The sequence below is a fragment of the Gopherus evgoodei genome, chromosome 23, assembly GCF_007399415.2.
Source record: "Gopherus evgoodei ecotype Sinaloan lineage chromosome 23, rGopEvg1_v1.p, whole genome shotgun sequence".
NCBI lineage: Eukaryota > Metazoa > Chordata > Testudines > Testudinidae > Gopherus > Gopherus evgoodei.
Genome location: NC_044344.1, coordinates 6357734 through 6374323, shown reverse-complemented (window position 1 = coordinate 6374323; position 16590 = coordinate 6357734). Strand labels below are relative to the sequence as shown.

The window sequence follows — 16590 nt, the reverse complement described above, 5'->3', positions numbered from 1 at the left end:
AAACCCTGCGATCGGCGGCTGTTCCGCCGCGCCACTTTCTTCTTTGGCGGCCAGTCCTTCCCTTCGAGAGGGACCAAGGGACCTACCGCCAAATTGCCTGACACGCCGCCTCTTCCCTTTGGCCGCCCCAAGCACCTGCTTGCTGAGCTGGTGCCCGGAGCTGGCCCCGGTTTAGGGGGTTTGTGTGTGAACAGAACTTGAGTTAATTGTTCAGTGAACACAAACCCTGTAATGAACTCACTTCTCTGTTAAGACTTGATTCTGCAAACACGTAGGCAAGTGAGTAACTTACTTACTCAAAAATACTACAGAAGTAATGGGGAGTAGCTTGTGTGAGTGAAATGGCTCTTCCCTGTGTACGTGTTCTTGCAGGATGGGGCCCTTCATGATGGGCAGCATTCCAAGTCTAGCTGGACTTTCCCATCACACTGTACTGTTTGTATAAGTGCCATTTCCTTTCTTGGGTCAATGTAAATAAGCCATGGTGGTATTGCTAATGTCAGGCTAGGTCCTGGAAAAGGTTTTGTGTGGCTGGATTTCCTCCTTTTGAGTCCTGATGATGTGAAAAATCCATTCCTCCTTAAGTTTAGGAATCTCATTGCCGCTGGTAAACTGATGAGCTTAAAGCTCAAAAAGTGAAGCAGAGGGTGCTTCCGTCTTAAATGGGCTTATTTAGAAGTGATTGTTATAGATTATATAGGTATGTGTTTTTTAGTCCACCAGTGTTCATAGCGTCGTTTGTTTAAATGATGGGCCCAAATGTTCAAACCCAAGTGTCTAAATCATTCATCCAAGGAGCAGTTTGGTTAGACTCTTTCTCCTGCTTACCCAGTGGTGAGCTGGAGCCAGTTTGTGCGAACTGGTTGTTAAATTTAGAAGCCGGTTTAGAACCGGTTGTTAAAGGGGTGGGCAAACTCCAGCCTGCGGGACCATCATGTCCGGCCTGCATGAGCTCCCTACTGGGGAGGTTCCCCTAGCCCCTCCTCTGCCTTCCCCCCCTCTCGCAGAGCCTCAGTGTGCCGAGGTGCCAGCGCTTGGTACTGCTCCTGGGCAGCTCTGCAGCTCCTGCCGCTTTGAGTGGCAAGGTAAGGGGGTGGGGCTCAAGCTGCAGCGGGTCGCACGGCATCCATACATGCTGCCCTGAGCAGCATGGTAAGGGGGCCAGGCCAGGGTTGAGAGGAGGGGTTGGATAAGGGGCAGGGAGCGGTTGGAGGGGATGGAAGTTCTGGGGGAGTGGTCAGAGGAGGGGGAACAGGGGGGTTGGGTAGGCGTGGGAGTTCCGGGCGGTCTGTCGGGGGTGTTGGTGGATGGGGTAAGGGCAGTCGGGACAGAGAGCAGGACAAGTTGGGTAGGGGGTGGGCAGTTAGGGTGGGGGGGTCTCTGGAGGGGATGGTCAGGGAACAAGGAGCAGGGGGAGTTGATGGGTTGTGAGTTCTGAGGGGGGCAGTCAGGGGCAGGACGTGGGTTGGGTTTGGATGGGACGGGCAGGCTGTTTTGGGAGGCACAACCTTCCCTACCCAGCCCCCGATACAATTTTGCAACCTCGATGTGCAGGACCGGCTTTAGGAAGTGCGGGGCCCTGGCAGGGATGACTTAAAAAAAAAACACGTGGGGCTTGTACTCACCAGGCGGTGCTCTGAGTCTTCGGTGGAACTTTGGCGGCGGATCCTTCACTTGCTCTGGGTCTTCGGCAGCACTGAAGGACCCACTGCCAAAGTGCTGCCAAAGATCTGGAGTTGAGTGAGGGATGTGCTGCTGAAGACCCGGTAGGGAAAATGTTGTTAAGATTTTGGCAGCTCATCACTGCCCCCACCCCTTTCAAATTCTGAGCAACCCCACTTTGTGGCTTCAGTATTTTCATGATAGGCAGAGAGCAAGTTATTAAATACACATCATGTTTGTTGCACAACTGTTGGCAGGCACTCTTTCTGTGCAATGAATACCACAGCTCAACATAGACTCATAGACTTTAAGGTCAGAAGGGACCATTATGATCTTCTAGTCTGACCTCCTGCACAATGCAGGCCACAGAAGCTCACCCACCCATTCCTGTAACAAACCCCTGACCTATGTCTGAGCTGATAGCTCAGTGGTTTGAGCATTTGCCTGCTAAAGTTTGGGTTGTGAGTTCAATCCTTGAGGGGGCCACTTTGGGAACTAGGGTAAAAAATATGTCTGGGGATTGGTCCTGCTTTGAGCAAGCAAGTTGGACTAGATGATCTCCTGAGGTCCCTTCCAACCCCAATATTCTGTTGAAGTCCTCACCTTGTGGTTTAAAGACCTTCAAGGTGCAGAGAATTTTCCAGCAAGTGATCCATGTTCCACACTGCAGAAGAAGAAGGCAAAAAAAACCCAGGGCCTCTGCCAATCTGCCCTGGAGGAAAATTCCTTCCCAATCAGCTAAAACAGGGGTAGGCAACCTATGGCATGTGTGCCAAAGGCAGCATGCATGCTGATTTTCAGTGGCACTCACACTGCCCAGGTCCTGGCCACCAGTTCAGGGGGCTCTGCATTTTAATTTAATTTTAAATGAAGCTTCTTAAACATTTTAAAAACCTTATTTACTTTACATACAACAATAGTTTAGTTATATATTATAGACTTAGAGAAAGAGACCTTCTAAAAACATTAAAATGTATTACTGGTACTCAAAACCTTAAATCAGAGTGAATAAATGAAGACTCGGCACCGCACTTCTGAAAGGTTGCTGACCCCTGAGCTAAACCCTGAGCATGTAGGCCAGACACCCAGGAAAGAATTCTCTGTACTAACTCACATCCCACCCTATCTAGTGTCCCATCACAGGCCATTGGGCATATTTACCATTAATAGTGAAAGAGTCAAAGCTCCTTTTAGGGAAGACAGCACAGGAGAAAGGAGGGGGAAAATGTTGCTGGACCAGCGTACAGTACAGTTAAAACATAGGTTTCAGAGTAGCAGCCGTGTTAGTCTGTATCCGCAAAAAGAACAGGAGTACTTGTGGCACCTTAGAGACTAACAAATTTATTTCAGCATAAGTTTTCATGGGCTACAGCTATGCATCCGAAGAAAGCTTATGCTGAAATAAATTTGTTAGTCTCTAAGGTGTCACAAGTACTCCTGTTCCTTTTGTAGTTAAAACATAGTTATCTTCATATTTCTCTCCTAGCTATTATTTGAACAGTGACAAAACCATGGGGCTTGGGGAAATGCTTGTGTGAGAAATTGGAAAGGAGTGGCAAACCACCAAACACAACTGCAAACAATCAAAACCTCTTGAAGGTAAAAAAGGAATATTAGGGTGAACCCCCATTTGGTTATATCTATGAATAGGAACAAGACTATTTCAGTATAACAGAGAGAAGGGACAGACCTTCTGCATCCATTCATTGAGGAAAGCAGGGATGTTCTTATGAAAAATGGATCCTGGTTCTTGTGAAGCCATCCAGTTCTGCAACTGACCGAACTTTGGGTGTAGACCCAGGTTCACTTCTTATGCTTTTGTTTTGTGTTGTAACCATTTGTTTCCACCATCCTTTCTTGTTTCTACTTAAATCTTTTTTCTTTCTTAAATAAAAGTGGTTTTGTTAGAAGTGCTGACAAGTGCTGTATGGTTTGTAGGAGTGATGGTTTAAGGTAAAACTAGTTAATTGGGGCACACTGCTTCCGTGGAGGCAGAGGATCCAGGATTTCTGTGAGTAGCTTGTGTCAGGGGCTGGATATCTTTCACAGGGAAGTGCTTCGAAGGGACTCGAAGATTAGGGTACACACCTTGCAGCCACTATCTTCCATAAGGCAATGTAGCTCGGCCATTTTGAAAGGGGGCAATTTTTCATGCGTTTCTTGCTGAATATCATGAAGTGTGTGTGTATAGTTATCAGGGCCTCTGAGAGCGGGTTTGGGCTCTGGTGAAAAATTTTTTCGGACCCCCCAACAAGGGTGGACTGGCTAAACAGGGCTGACAAGAAGCGGGGAAGCTGGGCCCCGGGCCCCCTTCCAGACCACCAGGCCCGGGTAATTTGTACCGGCCCCCTCTCCATCAGCCCTGATAGTTACCACTTTTTTCCAAAAGCTACTGTTGCACCAGTTCTACCCACAAAACAGAGCAGTGGGGAGGGATGTGCATTCTGGTTGCTTTGTGGCATTCTAAAGTGTGTGTGGATGGGGGTGGGTGGGAAGCAGCCATAAAAGCGAAATCATTTTTTTAAATCTGCAAGTTGATTTTTCTAATAGAGTGAAGATATGAAGTATGGCCTGCTAATGTTGTGTTTAGTGTTCATGCATTACATTTTTAACTTGAAAACAATAAGATCATTCCCAAACAAAACAGCATGAAGATTGAGTACATATCAACAATTCTGCATTAAATACCTTATAGGGATGTTGTAATTTATGCAAAATACCAAGTGCTATAAAACAACAAATTCATGGTTATGGCTACATATTTAAAAGAAATCCAAAAAATATTTACTCTGAATTTCCTGGGTTTGTAATGCTTGGAGGAGAGTTGTTTGTTTGGGATATTTTTAATATATTTACAGCATCTCTATAACGTATTTAACCTGGAATTACTGACATGTACTCTCACCATTTCTTCCATCTTAATGTAGTCTTTGGGGAAATAATAAAGGTTGTGAATGGCAGAAATATTAACTGTGGTGTCTGGAGGAAGTGGCCTATAATTCAAGGTGTTCTTGCTCTGAGTCCAGCGCACCTTTCCCTTGGGTCACAGTCCAAATGGGTTAGCAGAACCTCAGTGTGGATTCTAGGAGAGGCATTTGGTGGGTGGGGGAATGAAAGTAGCAGCAGGGATGCACTAGAAGAATAATAAGATCTGTCTTAATAATATCCATTCTTAGCCAACAATTGCAAATAGTCAACATGTACATTCTTTACTAGTCATGCCCTAAAGGACACAGGGCTGGCTGGTTTAATAGTACCCTCAAAAATTTCAGAGAAAAATCACAATAAAATACAACTGTTTTTGTCTCAAGTTCATAAGTTTCTGTCTGAACAACTGTCCTGTAATTGGTATAAGCAGCTTCCCAGCAAGTGTAATCAGTCTTTCCTAAGTATAATCAAGGCATGAGGCTTTTTTATTTTGTTTGGTAGAAAACTCTTCTGAACATGAAGAAGAGGAGACTCAGATCTGCTGGGTGTGGGTGGAAGGGATTAAAACCCAAGCTGAAATGTGTTAAAGTTTAGAAATGCAGACACACAGCTAAAAGCTTTCAAATGCTGCCTCATTGCTAACTGAAATCTTCCTTTCACCTGTTTAATGCAGTATGAAATACTACTTCAGTATCCCACTCTTGTGTGGCAACCGGGAGTGTAAATCAGGGCAGAAAAAAAGAATGGTCTGACTATAATTCCTTTTCTTATTAAACTGCATGTCCCAAGCACCTCTTTAGTTGTCAGGATTAGAGGGAAATGCTTTATTTTAGGGAGAAGGAGCGGCCACTTGGGAGTTGATGGCCCAGAGCCGGTGCAGGCAAGGGCCTGGTTGGGGGCTGGACTCAGCTATTGGTATCAGCTATTCTTTATTTTGTCATTCAAATGAATTTTGGGTCATGGCTGACATCCCAGCCATCATGTAAAACACTTCCCTGTGGCCTTTTGACATGCACACAGAGGTATCTCACTGCCAAGTCCCTATCCTCAGAGGGATGGGGAGGGGCAAGGCTGCAGGGTGATCTCCCACCTCCATGCACCCAGTGGCCTATGCTTGCGACTGCCATGCTGGAGCCTCCACATTTATTTATTGACAAAATTTGGAGAATTTTAAAATATTGTGCACAGAATTTTAAAATATTCTGCACAGAATTTAACTTTTTGGTGCTGAATTCCCTCAGGAATATGGGGTGCTGGGCAGTTGTGGGGCGGGGGCTGTCAGAGCGGCAGTGAGTGTTACCTCTGTTCCACTAATAACCAACCCAGGGTCACACTTGTATTAGTTTTATTACAATGCCGATGTTAGGTCAGATAGAAAAGAGATGGAGCTTATTCATACACGCACACATTCACTGCATACCCTCATGCACCCACACACTTACACAGGCGAAGAATTACCAGAAACAGCTTGGAGACCGAGAAGCAGAAGTGTGGTAGATCTGGCGTGTCCGCCTGCTGTCACGAATCCAGGCTGCTGAGCAGGTCAAGAAGCAGGGGCTTGTGTGCATGCCTTCCTTTTATTTTGGAACTGGGTGGCTCCTGTCAGCTACACTGAGTTTCCTTTCTGTGTTCATCACCAAAAAGCTTTTCCAGACCAGTTCCTTTCATGCATACCAAGTTCTTCTTTTCTTTACAGCACTTCGTGATTGCTTTCTCAAGGCAGATTATCTTAGACACACCTGGCTCCGGGCTTCTTTCTCCTTGCAGTTCCTCTCTGCCCAGTCCCACATACACTCCCTTATCTCCACTTAGGAAGGAACAATCAGTTTCACACATACAGAATGGGAAGAGACTGTCTAGGAAGGAGTATGGCAGAAAGGGATCTAGGGGTTATAGTGGACCACAACCTAAATATGAGTCAACAGTGTGATGCCGTTGCAAAACAAGCAAATGTGATTCTGGGATGCATTAACAGGTGTGTTGTGAGCAAGACACAAGAAGTCATTCTTCCGCTCTACTCTGTGTTGGTCAGGCCTCAGCTGGAGTATTGTGTCCAGTTCTGGGCACCACATTTCAAGAAAGATGTGGAGAAATTGGAGAGGATCCAAAGAAGAGCAGCAAGAATGATTAAAGGTCTAGAGAACATGACCTATGAAGGAAGGCTGAAAGAATTGGGTTTGTTTAATTTGGAAAAGAGAAGACTGAGAGGGGATATGATAGCAGTTTTCAGGTATCTAAAAGGGTGTCATAAGGAGGTGGGAGAAAACTTGTTAATCTTAGCCTCTAAGGATAGAACAAGAAGCAATAGGCTTCAACTGCAGCAAGGGAGATTTAAGTTGGACACTAGGAAAAAGTTCTTAACTGTCAGGGTGGTTAAACATTGGAATAAACTGCCTAGGGAGGTTGTGGAATCTCCATCTCTGGAAATATTTAAGAGTAGGTTAGATAAATGACTATCAGGGATGGTCTAGACAGTATTTGGCCCTGCCATGAGGGCAGGGGATTGGACTCGATGACCTCTTGAGGTCCCTTCCAGTCCTAGAATCTATTAATCTTCCCCACACACTCCCTTGTTCACAAGCTCTCTGATTGTGTGATGGGACATTACACAGTTTGGAAGTTCATACAAGTGATAACTTGCAAAGGTTACAGAGCTTGCAAAGGTTACAAAACTTAAAAGGCTATGTTAACAATAACTGAAGTTACAAAGTCTGGAAAAACGTTGCAGAACCTAATGCTGCAAGTTACAGATCTTATAATCGCATTTGAGCAGAGGGTTTACATAACAGTGAGGGAGGTCTGTGGGTGGGAGATCGCTGGGCATAGGAATCTGTGGTGGTGATCTCTGGGTGAGGAGCCACTGGGCATGGGGGTTGCTGGGCATAAAGGGCCATGGGGTAGTGGGCAAGGGGGAAATGCAGTGGGGCACACTGGCAGTGCAGGATGGGTTTGGGGACAGAGGTGGGAGGGAAGTGCAGGAGATGGGGGGAAGGCAGCACAATTAAACTGTTTTTAATAAAGGGCATGTGGCAAGTTTTCCAGTATTGTAAGCTTATGTTTGTGTTGCTAAGAGCAAGTCGGGCATAGGGGCACCAGTTTAATAATACTGCATAGGGCCCCATAAATCCTAAGGATGGCCCTGAGCCCTGGGCAGGGGGGCTGTAACCTTGGACTTTGGCATCGGCCCAGGGTGGTGGGACTCGGACTTTGGCTTTGACCCTGGGCCCCAGCAAGTCTAAGCCAGTTCTGGCAACCCCATTAAAATGGGGTCATGATCCACTTCAGAGTCCCAACCCACAGTTTGAGAACCACTGGTCTAAGAAGACCAACCAGACTGGGTAAAAAATAGAGGCACAGAGAGGTGAAGGGACTTGCTTAAGGTCACACAGCAGGCCAGTGGTGGAGCTGGGAACAGAACTCACCTCTCCTGACTCCCTCTCCAGTATCCTCCCTGCTAGACCAGGAGTCAGCAACCTTTCAGAAGTGGTGTGTCAAGTCTTCGTTTATTCACTCTGATTTAAGTTTTCACGTGCCAGTGGTACATTTTAACATTTTTAGAAGGTCTCTTTCTATAAGTCTATAATATATAACTAAACTATTGTTGTATGTAAAGTAAATAAGGTTTTTAAAATGCTTTAGAAGCTTCATTTAAAATTAAATTAAACGGCAGAGCTCCCTGGACTGCTGGCCAGGACCCAGGCAGTGTGAGTGCCACTGAAAATCAGCTCACGTGCTGCCTTTGGCACCTGTGCTTACTCCTGTGCTAGACCATGCTGCCTTTCATGTAATGAAGGCCTCTGTATGGTGCAGGTGAGCTTGGCTGGAGGGAGTATACACTGCTCTGATTAATATGGCAGTGGCAGATAACTGTTAGCTGAAACAATAAAACCAAACCAAACCAAACCTCAATAGGCAAGGTTCTTACTGTCTGTGCTGACAACTGTGATTTGATCCAAACCAGAGCAATTATTTCTTTCTGGCACTGGTGTTCTGGGCTGCATTTCTTACAAGGCCTGTATCTATACAGGTCAGTATGTGTTCTCTTTCTACATTTCCAAAATGTAAGAATGCCTGGCAGTTATAAGAGCCAAACTGGCCTATGCTTTTCCCTGTTTTGTTCACTCATGCTAAGCAACATCCCACAACACCCTGCAATAATACAGATCAGCATTTGGCAGGTGCCAAAGGGCCAGTTGGAAATAAAAACAAATGCAGCCCTCAGTACACACCAGAGAGACAAGGTGGGTCGTTAGGTAATTTATTTTTTTCTGAAATGACCACACCCAGCCAGAAGAGTAGAGGGGGCTTAAAAATAAACAGACCAACTGAAAAGACCTGGTTTGATGCTGTTTTTAAAATTGTGTGCTTTTTTGGGGTGCCAATCTCATGATTTTTTTGAGGGGGAGGATCCAACTCATGATTTTTTATCTCTGGTGGTTGGCAATATTGAAGGGGGTTCCCCTCTGGTGTCAGGGCCTGGGCTGGTGCCTCCCTCCCCTGGCTCTCTGATCCATGAAGTAGATATGAGGCTGTGACTTCTGTTCACAGGAATGGATCTGGCAGTCCCCTTTCCCATCTGCTAGAGGTTGGCTGCCTGGGGAGCCAGAAAAGCCACACAGGTCTGCAGCCCAAGGTAAGCCCAGCTGGGGCAAGTAGGGTTCCTAGGGGGTTGGGGCACCCAGCAGCTTCCTAGTCACAAGACTAATGACATTTGTTGCAGAGATTGGTTCCTGGGTTAGTGTTTCTGTCTTGTGGTGTGTAGTTGCAGGTGAGTATTTGCTTCAGGTTGGGGGCTGTCTTTAAGCGAGGATTGGCCTGCCTCCCAAGGCCTCTGAGAGTGGGGGATCATTTTCCAGGATAGATTGTAGACCCTTGATGCAATGGAGAGGTTTTAGCTATGAGCTATATGTGATGGCCAGTGGTGTTCTGTTACTTTCCTTGTTGGGTCTGTCCTGTAGAAAGTGACTTCTGGGGACCAGTTGTGATGTTGCACTCCATATGCTTTATGAAAATATGTTTGGAGTGTGAATATAACATAACTGGGATATGCTTTATGCAAAAGGTCTCCTGTAAGGTATTACAAAGCTTATAATCTACTAAGTGTGTTCATCCTATTTGTATGTTTGTATCATTCTTGTATCTAAAACTAGAAATATGAATAGTTTCAGAGTTGCAGCTGTGTTAGTCTGTATCCGCAAAAAGAACAGGAGTACTTGCGGCACCTTAAAGACTAACAAATTTATTTGAGCTCAAATAAATTTGTTAGTCTTTAAGGTGCCGCAAGTACTTCTGTTCTTTTTTTAAGAAATATGAAGTTAACTCTGAGGTCCTATTGTAATTATGCAAAGTGTGGACCATTAATGGTGGTTTAGAAGCTTGATGGCCCCCATTGACCAGGACAATTGGTTGTAAATGGCTCTGTTTACTTGTAAGCCTTCCTGTGTTCCTGTGAGTCAGGCTAGGAAGAATGGAGGCTTGGGAGGGGTCTCACAGGACATGTGATCCAGTCATCTGGTACTGGAATCCATCTTAACCCTGGTGCTTTTCCATGTAGGAGGAGGGATGGAAATCCAGAGAAACAAATGATTCCTATCTTGTGCCAAAGCTATAAAAGGGGGTGAACAGAACAAAGGGGGTTGCCAGTCATCAGAAATCCCCTAGTTACCGCTTGAGCTGGAACTAACAAGACCTGTACCGGGGAAAGGATCGGGCCCAGACTAGGAAGGAGTCTAGTCTGTGAATTAAAGAAGCTTATTGGAACATCTGAGGGTGAGATTTACCTGTATTCAGTTTCTTAAATGTTTTAGGCTTAGACTTGTATGTTTTGTTTTATTTTGCTTGGTAACTTACTTTGTTCTGTTATTACTTGAAACTACTTAAATCCCACTTTTTTTACCCCAGGAGTGAGGACTGAAGCCTCATCCCGCCTGAGCCCAGCCAAAGCCAAAACCCGAGCCCCAGTATGAGGTGAGGGACACCATTTTGAAGAATGTGCTGTTCCACCTCTGTCTGTGTGAGTGGAACGGCGTGTTCTCAGAATGGCGTCCTCTGTGCTGCATGAGCTTGTACACACCAGGTGTGGGAGGTCATGCTGGCGGGGGCGGGCCCACACCATTCCCAGAAGTACCAGAGTGTCCTTTATTCTGGGAAATGTGTGAGTGGCCACCCTAGCACAGAGCAATTGTGTTAACAGCTGACCGTCTATACACCTGATGGGCCAGCTAACTTGAGCTAAAAGCACCCCTACTTGGAGTTCATGGCAGGGCCGGCTTCAGGGTTTTTGCTGCCCTAAGCGGCAAAACAAAACAAAAAAACCCTGCGATCGGCGGCTGTTCCGCCGCGCCACTTTCTTCTTTGGCGGCCAGTCCTTCCCTTCGAGAGGGACCAAGGGACCTACCGCCAAATTGCCTGACACGCCGCCTCTTCCCTTTGGCCGCCCCAAGCACCTGCTTGCTGAGCTGGTGCCCGGAGCTGGCCCCGGTTTAGGGGGTTTGTGTGTGAACAGAACTTGAGTTAATTGTTCAGTGAACACAAACCCTGTAATGAACTCACTTCTCTGTTAAGACTTGATTCTGCAAACACGTAGGCAAGTGAGTAACTTACTTACTCAAAAATACTACAGAAGTAATGGGGAGTAGCTTGTGTGAGTGAAATGGCTCTTCCCTGTGTACGTGTTCTTGCAGGATGGGGCCCTTCATGATGGGCAGCATTCCAAGTCTAGCTGGACTTTCCCATCACACTGTACTGTTTGTATAAGTGCCATTTCCTTTCTTGGGTCAATGTAAATAAGCCATGGTGGTATTGCTAATGTCAGGCTAGGTCCTGGAAAAGGTTTTGTGTGGCTGGATTTCCTCCTTTTGAGTCCTGATGATGTGAAAAATCCATTCCTCCTTAAGTTTAGGAATCTCATTGCCGCTGGTAAACTGATGAGCTTAAAGCTCAAAAAGTGAAGCAGAGGGTGCTTCCGTCTTAAATGGGCTTATTTAGAAGTGATTGTTATAGATTATATAGGTATGTGTTTTTTAGTCCACCAGTGTTCATAGCGTCGTTTGTTTAAATGATGGGCCCAAATGTTCAAACCCAAGTGTCTAAATCATTCATCCAAGGAGCAGTTTGGTTAGACTCTTTCTCCTGCTTACCCAGTGGTGAGCTGGAGCCAGTTTGTGCGAACTGGTTGTTAAATTTAGAAGCCGGTTTAGAACCGGTTGTTAAAGGGGTGGGCAAACTCCAGCCTGCGGGACCATCATGTCCGGCCTGCATGAGCTCCCTACTGGGGAGGTTCCCCTAGCCCCTCCTCTGCCTTCCCCCCCTCTCGCAGAGCCTCAGTGTGCCGAGGTGCCAGCGCTTGGTACTGCTCCTGGGCAGCTCTGCAGCTCCTGCCGCTTTGAGTGGCAAGGTAAGGGGGTGGGGCTCAAGCTGCAGCGGGTCGCACGGCATCCATACATGCTGCCCTGAGCAGCATGGTAAGGGGGCCAGGCCAGGGTTGAGAGGAGGGGTTGGATAAGGGGCAGGGAGCGGTTGGAGGGGATGGAAGTTCTGGGGGAGTGGTCAGAGGAGGGGGAACAGGGGGGTTGGGTAGGCGTGGGAGTTCCGGGCGGTCTGTCGGGGGTGTTGGTGGATGGGGTAAGGGCAGTCGGGACAGAGAGCAGGACAAGTTGGGTAGGGGGTGGGCAGTTAGGGTGGGGGGGTCTCTGGAGGGGATGGTCAGGGAACAAGGAGCAGGGGGAGTTGATGGGTTGTGAGTTCTGAGGGGGGCAGTCAGGGGCAGGACGTGGGTTGGGTTTGGATGGGACGGGCAGGCTGTTTTGGGAGGCACAACCTTCCCTACCCAGCCCCCGATACAATTTTGCAACCTCGATGTGCAGGACCGGCTTTAGGAAGTGCGGGGCCCTGGCAGGGATGACTTAAAAAAAAAACACGTGGGGCTTGTACTCACCAGGCGGTGCTCTGAGTCTTCGGTGGAACTTTGGCGGCGGATCCTTCACTTGCTCTGGGTCTTCGGCAGCACTGAAGGACCCACTGCCAAAGTGCTGCCAAAGATCTGGAGTTGAGTGAGGGATGTGCTGCTGAAGACCCGGTAGGGAAAATGTTGTTAAGATTTTGGCAGCTCATCACTGCCCCCACCCCTTTCAAATTCTGAGCAACCCCACTTTGTGGCTTCAGTATTTTCATGATAGGCAGAGAGCAAGTTATTAAATACACATCATGTTTGTTGCACAACTGTTGGCAGGCACTCTTTCTGTGCAATGAATACCACAGCTCAACATAGACTCATAGACTTTAAGGTCAGAAGGGACCATTATGATCTTCTAGTCTGATCTCCTGCACAATGCAGGCCACAGAAGCTCACCCACCCATTCCTGTAACAAACCCCTGACCTATGTCTGAGCTGATAGCTCAGTGGTTTGAGCATTTGCCTGCTAAAGTTTGGGTTGTGAGTTCAATCCTTGAGGGGGCCACTTTGGGAACTAGGGTAAAAATATGTCTGGGGATTGGTCCTGCTTTGAGCAAGCAAGTTGGACTAGATGATCTCCTGAGGTCCCTTCCAACCCCAATATTCTGTTGAAGTCCTCACCTTGTGGTTTAAAGACCTTCAAGGTGCAGAGAATCTTCCAGCAAGTGATCCATGTTCCACATTGCAGAAGAAGGCAAAAAAAACCCAGGGCTTCTGCCAATCTGCCCTGGAGGAAAATTCCTTCCCAATCAGCTAAAACAGGGGTAGGCAACCTATGGCATGTGTGCCAAAGGCAGCATGCATGCTGATTTTCAGTGGCACTCACACTGCCCAGGTCCTGGCCACCAGTTCAGGAGGCTCTGCATTTTAATTTAATTTTAAATGAAGCTTCTTAAACATTTTAAAAACCTTATTTACTTTACATACAACAATAGTTTAGTTATATATTATAGACTTATAGAAAGAGACTTTCTAAAAACATTAAAATGTATTACTGGTACTCAAAACCTTAAATCAGAGTGAATAAATGAAGACTCGGCACCGCACTTCTGAAAGGTTGCTGACCCCTGAGCTAAACCCTGAGCATGTAGGCCAGACACCCAGCAAAGAATTCTCTGTACTAACTCACATCCCACCCTATCTAGTGTCCCATCACAGGCCATTGGGCATATTTACCATTAATAGTGAAAGAGTCAAAGCTCCTTTTAGGGAAGACTGCACAGGAGAAAGGAGGGGGAAAATGTTGCTCTACCAGCGTACAGTACAGTTAAAACATAGGTTTCAGAGTAGCAGCCGTGTTAGTCTGTATCCGCAAAAAGAACAGGAGTACTTGTGGCACCTTAGAGACTAACAAATTTATTTCAGCATAAGTTTTCATGGGCTACAGCTATGCATCCGAAGAAAGCTTATGCTGAAATAAATTTGTTAGTCTCTAAGGTGTCACAAGTACTCCTGTTCCTTTTGTAGTTAAAACATAGTTATCTTCATATTTCTCTCCTAGCTATTATTTGAACAGTGACAAAACCATGGGGCTTGGGGAAATGCTTGTGTGAGAAATTGGAAAGGAGTGGCAAACCACCAAACACAACTGCAAACAATCAAAACCTCTTGAAGGTAAAAAAGGAATATTAGGGTGAACCCCCATTTGGTTATATCTATGAATAGGAACAAGACTATTTCAATATAACAGAGAGGAGGGACAGACCTTCTGCATCCATTCATTGAGGAAAGCAGGGATGTTCTTATGAAAAATTGGATCCTGGTTCTTGTGAAGCCATGCAGTTCTGCAACTGACCGAACTTTGGTTGTAGACCCAGGTTCACTTCTTATGCTTTTGTTTTGTGTTGTAACCATTTGTTTCCACCATCCTTTCTTGTTTCTACTTAAATCTTTTTTCTTTCTTAAATAAAAGTGGTTTTGTTAGAAGTGCTGACAAGTGCTGTATGGTTTGTAGGAGTGATGGTTTAAGGTAAAACTAGTTAACTGGGGCACACTGCTTCCGTGGAGGCAGAGGATCCAGGATTTCTGTGAGTAGCTTGTGTCAGGGGCTGGATATCTTTCACAGGGAAGTGCTTCGAAGGGACTCGAAGATTAGGGTACACACCTTGCAGCCACTATCTTCCATAAGGCAATGTAGCTCGGCCATTTTGAAAGGGGGCAATTTTTCATGCGTTTCTTGCTGAATATCATGAAGTGTGTGTGTATAGTTATCAGGGCCGCTGAGAGCGGGTTTGGGCTCTGGTGAAAAATTTTTTCGGACCCCCCAACAAGGGTGGACTGGCTAAACAGGGCTGACAAGAGGCGGGGAAGCTGGGCCCCGGGCCCCCTTCCAGACCACCAGGCCCGGGTAATTTGTACCGGCTCCCCTCCCAATCAGCCCTGATAGTTACCACTTTTTTCCAAAAGCTACTGTTGAACCAGTTCTACCCACAAAACAGGGCAGTGGGGAGGGATGTGCATTCTGGTTGCTTTGTGGCATTCTAAAGTGTGTGTGGATGGGGGTGGGTGGGAAGCAGCCATAAAAGCTAAATCATTTTTTTAAATCTGCAAGTTGATTTTTCTAATAGAATGAAGATATGAAGTATGGCCTGCTAATGTTGTGTTTAGTGTTCATGCATTACATTTTTAACTTGAAAACAATAAGATCATTCCCAAATAAAACAGCAAGAAGATTGAGTACATATCAACAATTCTGCATTAAATACCTTATAGGGATGTTGTAATTTATGCAAAATACCAAGTGCTATAAAACAACAAATTCATGGTTATGGCTACATATTTAAAAGAAATCCAAAAAATATTTACTCTGAATTTCCTGGGTTTGTAATGCTTGGAGGAGAGTTGTTTGTTTGGGATATTTTTAATATATTTACAGCATCTCTATAACGTATTTAACCTGGAATTACTGACATGTACTCTCACCATTTCCTCCATCTTAATGTAGTCTTTGGGGAAATAATAAAGGTTGTGAATGGCAGAAATATTAACTGTGGTGTCTGGAGGAAGTGGCCTATAATTTAGGGTGTTCTTGCTCTGAGTCCAGCGCACCTTTCCCTTGGGTCACAGTCCAAATGGGTTAGCAGAACCTCAGTGTGGATTCTAGGAGAGGCATTTGGTGGGTGGGGGAATGAATGTAGCAGCAGGGATGCACTAGAAGAATAATAAGATCTGTCTTAATAATATCCATTCTTAGCCAACAATTGCAACTAGTCAACATGTACATTCTTTACTAGTCATGCCCTAAAGGACACAGGGCTGGCTGGTTTAATAGTACCCTCAAAAATTTCAGAGAAAAATCACAATAAAATACAACTGTTTTTGTCTCAAGTTCATAAGTTTCTGTCTGAACAACTGTCCTGTAATTGGTATAAGCAGCTTCCCAGCAAGTGTAATCAGTCTTTCCTAAGTATAATCAAGGCATGAGGCTTTTTTATTTTGTTTGGTAGAAAACTCTTCTGAACATGAAGAAGAGGAGACTCAGATCTGCTGGGTGTGGGTGGAAGGGATTAAAACCCAAGCTGAAATGTGTTAAAGTTTAGAAATGCAGACACACAGCTAAAAGCTTTCAAATGCTGCCTCATTGCTAACTGAAATCTTCCTTTCACCTGTTTAATGCAGTATGAAATACTACTTCAGTATCCCACTCTTGTGTATAGTCGGTGTGATTTTGGTGGTCTTAGACTGGTGGTGGACAGATGTGAATCAGATCAAGGGAGAGATTTCAAAGGCTCAGTCTGACATGAAACTTCTGTCACCAGAAAAATACAAGTCCTTGTTTATCTACAATGGAATTTGGTAAGTTCCCTTGCTGATGTTTACTGCTTCAATTGCTCTTAGTAGCTAGATTTGTGCAAATACTGCCAAATGTTGCTAATGTTTGTTTGAATTTTTAAATTTGCTTCAGCTTTTAATGCCCATATTGCAGAAAGTTAATTTTAGGTTTGGGATTCTGATGATTTGCACTAGTTGCCCATTTCATCTGATCCAGGGATAAAAATTCACAGGATCTTTGAGATTAATGGAAACGTCTGGCTTGTTAGATGCTC

The 16590-nt window shown here is 45.5% G+C and overlaps 1 protein-coding gene across 8 annotated transcripts in view; it reads left to right on the top strand.

The window, feature by feature from the left end:
• Window positions 1–16590, top strand: part of LOC115639058 (beta-1,4 N-acetylgalactosaminyltransferase 2-like) — a 48715-nt gene that overhangs the window by 13658 nt on the left and 18467 nt on the right. For all 8 annotated transcript variants that reach the window (XR_003997587.1, XR_003997589.1, XR_003997590.1 and 5 more), the window contains exon 4: window positions 16163–16339. Coding sequence is in view for 3 of the 8 variants with exons in the window: in XM_030541371.1 (XP_030397231.1) it covers window positions 16164–16339 (176 nt within the window). In the remaining 5 variants the exon portion in view is untranslated. The remainder of the gene's footprint in view (window positions 1–16162; window positions 16340–16590) is intronic.